The sequence below is a fragment of the Perca flavescens genome, chromosome 21, assembly GCF_004354835.1.
Source record: "Perca flavescens isolate YP-PL-M2 chromosome 21, PFLA_1.0, whole genome shotgun sequence".
NCBI lineage: Eukaryota > Metazoa > Chordata > Actinopteri > Perciformes > Percidae > Perca > Perca flavescens.
The window spans coordinates 26,254,283-26,262,879 of NC_041351.1; the positions used below are offsets into that span (position 1 = coordinate 26,254,283).

General features: G+C 42.6%; 1 protein-coding gene across 1 annotated transcript; it reads left to right on the forward strand.

Moving 5' to 3' along the window:
* The first annotated feature begins 1,498 nt into the window (after positions 1-1,498).
* On the forward strand, positions 1,499-7,148 carry LOC114548443 (transmembrane protein 238). Its single transcript, XM_028568406.1, has 2 exons — positions 1,499-2,233; positions 6,894-7,148. Exon 1 carries the CDS (start codon positions 1,675-1,677, stop codon positions 2,230-2,232), a length of 558 nt encoding a protein of 185 aa, XP_028424207.1. The 5' UTR covers positions 1,499-1,674; the 3' UTR covers position 2,233; positions 6,894-7,148.
* Positions 7,149-8,597: the final 1,449 nt, after the last annotated feature.

Consider the following 8,597-nt stretch of genomic DNA (forward strand, 5'->3'; position numbering starts at 1 on the left):
CACTAGTAACGTAAGCGTAGGTGACAACAAAGCTATTGACATCCAGCAAACTGCAGGCACCTGATAGAACCTTGACCCCACCAGACAGACTCCACACGCCAAACACATGCCACACACACTATATGTGAACTTCCAGCCAAGATGGCATGTCAAATCACACACGCCATGTCGGGCAAGTAAATATAACAACAAAAACATTTTTCTTTTTCAAAGCCTTTGTTATCAATGTTTTTTTTTTAAAGTTCTGTTAAAGATTTTTACATGTTATTGTTTGCATAAAACTTGTCTCATTTGCAGTTATTGTATGTTTCTAAATTCAAAAATAGAACTGTTCCAACTCATACTCTATGAGAGAGTAGCAATGAGGGCACCTAAAAATGTATGCGGTCAAACAAATTACATATAGACATATAAAATAACCTTAAAGTTGAATCCTGATGAACTGAATCATCCCAGGGCAGTGTATGGCTCAGGACTATGGCTGAATCTCATCCCCCATATCTAATAGCTCCTCGACTCCTCGGTCCTCGGCTGAACCAGAAGTTGTTCTGTCCCTCCTTGGTGAAGGCCGTCTCCAAGCTCAGACAGAGGAGCCATGGAGCTATCAAATAAGGGGGATGAGATTCAGCCTAAAACACATTTGCTCGTTGCCTCTCTCCTCAGATGATTTCCTCGGGCCTTCTTGTGGGAGGGACTAAGACGCGAGGAAGGAAGCCAAGTGCGGAGACGTGATGCAATTTAAGGGCTTTGGGACTATGTCAAATAAAGTTGAATCTAATCTGATCTAATATGGTGTTCACTAAAAAGCACCCAAGCAGAAAGCACAACAGTAATTCTGAAACGCGATTGATTGAAGATAAAATGCCATCCGTAGGTTGACAAAGTGTCATACAGGCCTATAGCAGCATCACAGCATAATGATGCAATACACGTTTGATGTGCAAACATCATATCAAATAAACTCAGCAAAATATGTAGCATTACCTGGTCACACAGAACACAGAATTTGGCCCACCCATGAGAGAGAGATACATCATGCCTTTCAAATGAGCAAAGTGGCAGTTGCTGACTGGCTTTTACTTCATGTTCCACGAGCTCGGTCTGAACTTGGGAAAACTGCTTTTAACATTAGTGCACCTGACTCCTGGAACAGATTACAACACTTCCTTAAAATCATCTCAATTGTGCCTCTTGGACAATTTAGAAATCTGGTTTTGAACCTGCAAACTGCTACTTGTAACTGCTTTACATAGTTGTACTTTCTTTTGCATCCTTATTGTCCTAATTTATTTATCAAATAATTTTCCAATTTTGAATGTTTAATTGTCTTTCTATATTTCTAATGATTGTATTTTCTGTGTTTTTGTCTTTGTCATCTGACTGGATGCCATAGTAAATGGGTCGCCCCTCAATGATCTCTCGAGGATAAATAGCCTAAAGGTTGAATGAATGAATGCATTTTGTTCGCTTGAATGAGTGAAATGTTCGCTGTGCACTTGAAGGCAGCGTGTGGACATGAGTCCCCTGGGTGCCCACTGGATACAGTGACGTGTCGTGGATGGAGGGCGGGGCCTGCTCACAGGTGTCAGGTGGGGAAACGTGCGTCCTGTAAATGCAGTGCAGGTGTTCGGCGCCGGTAGCCTACTCGGGATCTTGCCTCTCCTCCTGTTGAGTATGGCCCCCAGCTGCTTGGGGAACTGCGCGCTGTTTGTCTTCCTCGCCGTTGTGTTTGATGCCGCGGGTATGGCAGTACTGTTGGTTGGGATTTTCGGCAACCTGAACGTGGACGGCCGCTTCTATGGGGATTTCCTCATCTACACGGGCTCGATCATCCTGTGCCTCAGTTTGATCTGGTGGGTTCTGTGGTACACCGGGAACGTGCCGATGCACGCGGAGGACAGGACAGCTGGCTCACTGGATATCACCTTTACGCATTGGGTCGGGAAGCTGTCGGAGAGGCTCTCCAAAGTCCCCATCAAGCCTTTGGAAGCCGGGGAGAAGAAGAAGAAGAAGAGCATTGGGAACGGGAAGGAGATGACCGGGAAGGAGATGAACGGGACTGTGCGTGCGCCGTGTCGGATCACGTGGGGAGATGGCAGCGGAGCGGGTCAGGACAACAGAGGGTTCGATGGATGGACAGAGCGCGCGTCTCCAGCGGACAGAAACGTGGAGCTGGGGGTGTTGCAGAGCTCCGACGTGGCTCTTGCAGGCAGCGGGTGGCAGAGCAGATAAGGTGCGTATCTTCAGCTCATCCGGGTCTACTCTCTGGCTCACTGCTGTTGAGACTTTGAAAAGCATTTCCCATAAAACCCTCTCACTCTCCTGACACCGTAACCTGTTACACTCACTTGCAGTTACAGCAAGCCTCTGAAACATGTATGATTGTCTGAAAGTCAGCACATTGCCCTGCTCTCCCCTTTAGATCAGTCTGCCCCCCCAGCTATTCATTCTAGCATAGGGGTCTTTAACGTTTTTATAAGCCAAGGACCCCTTAACTGAAAGAGTCGCAGGGACCCCCTTCTACATATACTCTATAAAACTAGGTTGCATAATAAACTTGGCCTACAATAAGGTGTAGGGCGGCCTAAAGCCTTTATATATATGTTTGTTTGCATAGAATACTAAGCTATTAAAATAATAATTTGTTGGCATTATTTTATAAATCATGTTTTGATGTTAAACATACATGTGGCACCGTGAATCCTCAGGATGAACTGTATCTGTGGATGACTACCTTACCTTTAGGCCAGTAAGTCTATCATCAGTAAAACAAAAATCACAAATAGCCTATGTTAGGAAATTTTAATTTTTGAAAAATATTTCAAAAGCTTAATAATTTGGTGGCCCCCCTGCAGTAACTCTGAGGAGCCCCTGTTGAAGATCTCTGTTCTAGCATCTTTTTGGGCCCTCCTCACATTAGGGCCTTGGGTACTCAGTCCCATTTCCACCCCCAGTCTGACACCACTGAGGTCATTACTTTGCAGTAATTGTCAGTGATCAGATGACACAGAGAGTGAAGCTCGCCCTTCCCCCTCCTCCCCCCCAGGACCCTGCCCGCCTGCCTGCTCACTCTGCTCATGAATATTTGCGATATCATCTATTTTTTCTTTCCCCGGCTGCTGTGAAAAGATCTTCAGTGGCCCGTGGCAGCTTTTAATTAATGAACCTGACCGTTTCTGCTCGCCTTCACTGTTCTGCATTATTTTATCCTTCAGTTTGCTTGTAGCTGGGTTGGCAAGCCAGACACCCTTTGGGCCAAAAGGCGCAATTGCATTTTTAATGAAACTCAGCAGTGCATATTGAACCATTGGGATGTAGTGAGTACAGTAGGTAGGTGTAGGTATGGCTAGGCCACCTCACTCAGCCACCAGCTGCAGGGATCCTACATAAAAACTGCTTCATGAACACTCCTTCAACCCGCTAGTTCCAGATAGTTAACTTTATTGGGCCATTGCCTGATTCCCATATTATCTAACCTCATGATCTTGAGATATGGGATTGTCTGAAATGACGTTGTCAAGAACAAACATTGCATACTGAACAATGAGGCTGGTTCCTTACTGTAACTCAACTGTGGTAAATGTGAGACAAAGACCACTGAGAGCAAGGGTCATATCCTACTTAGTTTTTTAACATCTTGACTTGGAGTTGACATTCTGTAATTCCACATAGTGGCTTTTAAAACGCTGACTCTAAATGACATGCCTTCACATTTGACTACTTTCAAGCCAAGGGATTTTAATATTTAACCACCAGAAAAAATATCCAGGTGTGGTGTAGAAAAGGCTTTAACACAGTATATAGACTATCTTGTAATACAAAAAAGAATTTACAAAATTAAACTGTAAAATGAATTACTAAAATGAGAAAAAAATCAATGGCTGTGTCGCATTGTAACAGTATTTATATATTCATCTTTATGGCAATGTACACTATTCTCCCACCTGCATCAACGTCAAACTCCAAAATCATGTGTTTTATTGTGTAGATGCTGTTTTTCTTTTTTAGTATAGGCTACTTAATATTTTTATTTTCTATAGTGGACACACTACATGCCAAAACCTGCTTAGAATTAGTTTGTTGTATGGAATTGGGACACAGCTGATGTTTTTGGATGGTCAGAAAACAAAAGAAATTGCAGACGGGTGGGGCTGCAATGGGGAAACTGGAGCCCCAGTGTTTCTAACATCCTGGTTTCAACCCTGACTGGGAGCACATAATGGTAAGGGTTTTTTTCACTGGACATGCCTCCAATGAACACAAGCCTCCACCTAAGGACAACATTGCTACTGTAGCAGCCGCCTGCCTCTCTACATTATGAGCCGTAAAGTGGCATGTTGATCAATTAGATTTGATAGTGGCTGAATGGATAAGTAACATGGAGAGCGATAAGGTCCAGCTTTAAGTTATGACTGCCTTCTCTGCACGTATTCATGTTGTTGTATAATGTCAACATGAGGCTGTAAGCTGGTAATGATGGTATAGTGTTTCATATCCGCCTTTAGTTAAAACCTGAAGCAGGGAAATATCAGGAAAATAAAAAAGTACTACTCCCATGTCTGTTCGAGAACTTTAATTTAGAAATTCCACATCACCATGGCCTGATATTGTCTGAGTGACACTCTGAGCAGCTCTGCTATCATTTTAAAGTGAAGTTGGTCTGTGTTAGTTAGTAGCCTTTGCCGTTTTATTGCATCTAGCATAATAAAGATAACAGTTTGCCCTTTTGAACTATAATAACGGATGCTCATTGCCAAGGTTACAGTTGGCGTTGCTGTCTGATCACGGCCGAGTCTTCTCTGATCCATGCAGATATTACACATAATGTTAAACAGAACCCCAACCCCCCCATTGCCCGGATAAACGGTGGATCCAAACCCGTACGGGTCCTGGGTCTGGTCTCGGGTTTAAGTGGACCCCTAAAGATCTCTAATACAGATCCACAGATGATGCCATCTTCACTGCCCTCCACTCAGCCCTCACACACTTGAAAGAATGCTGTTTGTTGATTTCAGCTCAGCCTTCAATACAACCCCCCCCATCAAACTGATGGCCACTCTGGGCTTCATTACTACACCTTCCAACTGGGTATTGGGCTTCCCCATAAACAGATCCTAGTTAGTTCAGATTGGCGGCCATACCTCCTCCCCCTAACCTGACTCCGCCAGACGGATTGCTTCACATTTGCTCGGCATATCCATCTGGGAACTTTCCGTTGGAGAACTTTTGGGAATACTGGTTAGCTGATTGGATAAACCATCTGTCTATCACCTATGTTGGTGATAGACGGGCCAAATCAACCAATCAGATCCACGAAGCGTATGAAAATACAACCACAAGCCTGCTGCTGCAGGCAAAGCATAGCTCGTTCGCTCAGCAAGCAAGCAACATGTCGGTAAAGGATATTTGCCGTTTGTGTAATGAGAATTTAGGAATAAAAGGCCCCATTTCAGGTTCCCGGTCCATATTCCAAAAGAAGGATCCAAGAGAAAAAAAGCATTAGCGAACGGCTAACAGAATTAGGGCTACCGCTGTCTGAAAATACTGGTTAGCTGATTGGATAAACCATCTGTCTATCACCACCTAACCCACCTCACAACCAACACTGATTGGCCCGGTCGTTTGGCAAACAGCTCCAAATTTTCTCTATCTCAAGATGCCAGACTGATCTGCGAGTGGAAAACTTGAGCTCGCGAGATCAGGACGGTCTCACGAGGCTATCCTCCACCCCGTTGAACACCGAAGCCCCCCAGGGCTGTGTGCTTAGCCCCCTCCTATTCACCCATGACTGCAACCCCCACCATGGGAGATAACTCTATTGTGAAGTTTGCGAACGACACCACCATCATCGGCAGAAATTATGTTTTCTTTAGGCACGTTCTTGTTAACTTTTACAGTGGAGCAATAGAAAGCCTCATGACTTAGCCCAGGACAGGGAGATTAAACATCATTGCCCAGAACGTCATTAGTACCCATCTAGCAAGCATCAGTGATTAGTGAAGACTTTACCCACCCACCCAGAAACAGCCTGTTCACCCTGCTGCTGTCTGGTAAGTGATACAGAAGTATCTGCTGCCGTACCACCAGACTACAGAGCAGCTTCTTTCCTCAGGCTGTGAGACTCCTCAACTCATCCTCTGTACTCAATCATAACAAATTGTTCTTTTTTCTTGTGTAGCGTAAAGAGAGTACAACTCACATTATGTTGTGCAAACCTGTTTTGTAGAATGAATAACAAACCTTGTAATGTGTCTCTGTGTTACGTAATATGTTCTTAGGTTTCTCTTGCAAAAGAGATCCCAATCTCAATGAGACTTCTGAATAGATAACTGAGACTTCCTGAATAGATAACTAGCTTAACTATTAGTGTATACTGTATAATGTTCTTTTTTTATTTAGCACATCAAAATAATTTGTACTTAATAACCAATCCATCATAAAAACGTGCAAAGAAGACAAGAAACCCTGAGGGGCTTTTAAGTGTCTCCCTTTAACATAGAGTATGATTACAGTTTAATATGTAACAAGATGAAAGACAAAAGAAAAAGCAAATAAGAGAACAAAATATACACATCAATACATTTATAAGTAGAAAAAACAAAAGACAAAAAAAAATCGTGTGAACGATCCCAGAAGGCTTGTATCATGTGAACGTGCCGACAGTGTTGTTGTCATTACTTAGAACTCCTCATGGGGGAGACAGAAACAATGCACTATAGCTTTAGAGATTCACTTTATCGGACAATAATCTTCCATCTCACAAGCCTTACAGATCATATTTAAGAAAGACTTTAGCCTATGTCTTAATTTGTGTTAAACCCCATTTTCATTGCCAATGTCATGTGTTGTTTTAAACCTATTCTAATATACAACCCTTTCTCTCCTCCTTACAGGTGACGTCAGGACGGACTCTCTCCTGAAAACATGAAGTTATGAACTAAAGTCACTTTTTTTTATTTTATTTTTTTATTGAAAGACAATTCCTTAATCAGGGAAAAGCGTCCTGTGTCCACAGCAGGCAGGAGGGCTGTGCACAGAGGAAGAAAAGGTCTTTGACATTTACATAGCAAATTTCTATTTTTATCTGCTGATTTTGTGACATGTAAATAATTTTTCTTGGGAATAAAGTGTACATGTATCTGGATGTAGTTGTTGTTTGAGGGTGTTTCTGGGCACAGGTGACTGATACTGTTGGTGCCAGATGACCGCACTGAGTTGCTGAGTTGTCTTCTCTACCTTTTTTATTGTTTAAAAAGCTTTATGTGCCATACAGGAAGCTGGGTTTTCCTCCCTCTCTGTCACTTTTTGAAGGGTGTAAAATGCACTCTGTGTTCTTCCACTCTTTTATTCCAAATAATCAAGGCCAAAAATAAAAGGCCAATATTTCTAGCTCTCCCTAATCCACCTGTGGACTGGAGATTAAGCCTGGATCGGTTGATGCTAGAATGCAACATGCTTATGAAATGAAGCCATTTCCAATAGAGCCGGGAATTCTCTTGACATCTTTGAGGAAACATTTTTCTCCCGTCCGGGAATTCTCTTGACATCATTAAGGAAACGTCATGTCAGAGAGAGGAAAAAAAAGTTTCTTCCTTCCTCATCAGCCTCACCTCAGACTCACGGGCGGTGCTGAGAAGGGAAGAAGCATTTCTTCTGAATTTATTTTGCTCCTTACATTTTTTACGTCATACAGATAAACTGCCAAAGCTGTGAATTCCCGAAACCGTAAGCGCAGCCAAATCCTCCTATCATGGACTATAGGGACTATCTGGGCCGCTGCCCACTTCTTTTCTTCATCGCCGTCCTCCTGGATCCAGTAGGCCTCGTCGTCTTCTTCATTGGGGTTTTCGCTCCGCTCAGCTTCTGGGATTTCTTCGTCTTCTCAGGACCCCTCATCATCTTCAGCAGCCTGGTGTTCTGGATTTTGTGGTACCTGGGAAACCTGGAGGTGCCAATGGAGGAGTTACTGTCCAAATGATGATTCATTTGCAACGAAAAGTTTAGCAAATTAAGTTTTCACAGTTTTCCAGCCACTGGTGCTGGAAAATGAAACTAAAGCTACAGCTACAGGTGGAGGTGGTCACATTTTGACAGTTTTTTACGATCGCTATGACACTTTTTTTCAATACTTTTAACAACTTTCTTAAACTCTTTACACAACACAATCCATCTGTGTAGGCTATACAATTAACACATTTCTTGTTGCTTTGACACAAAATGCATACAGTTAACACAAATTTAAAATGCTTGAACATATTTTACACACAAGCTCCACCAAAACCAAAACAATGGATCTTTACTGTCAAATTTACAAATGCTTTCACACTGTATGTCAGAACAGATAACATGTTCTAAACCTAACTTATAGGCTAAAGTCAAAGTGAACAGCTGTAAATTGAAACACAAATATATCCCCTGGATTTTATACATGTATTTATTGAGAAACAGCTGATTGAAGTAATGCAAATAGATCAATCACAACTGATTCCCTTCTAGGAAACACACTCAGGTGTTGAGGTTCTTTCAATCGCATGATCATATGGTAGTACAATAAAAGAGGACCTATTTGAACAATATACTGTAGATGAACACAGAAA

Excerpts from the sequence above, each read along its gene's own strand:
- LOC114548443 (XM_028568406.1), top strand. The coding sequence starts at position 1,675 with ATGGCCCCCAGCTGCTTGGGGAACTGCGCGCTGTTTGTCTTCCTCGCC.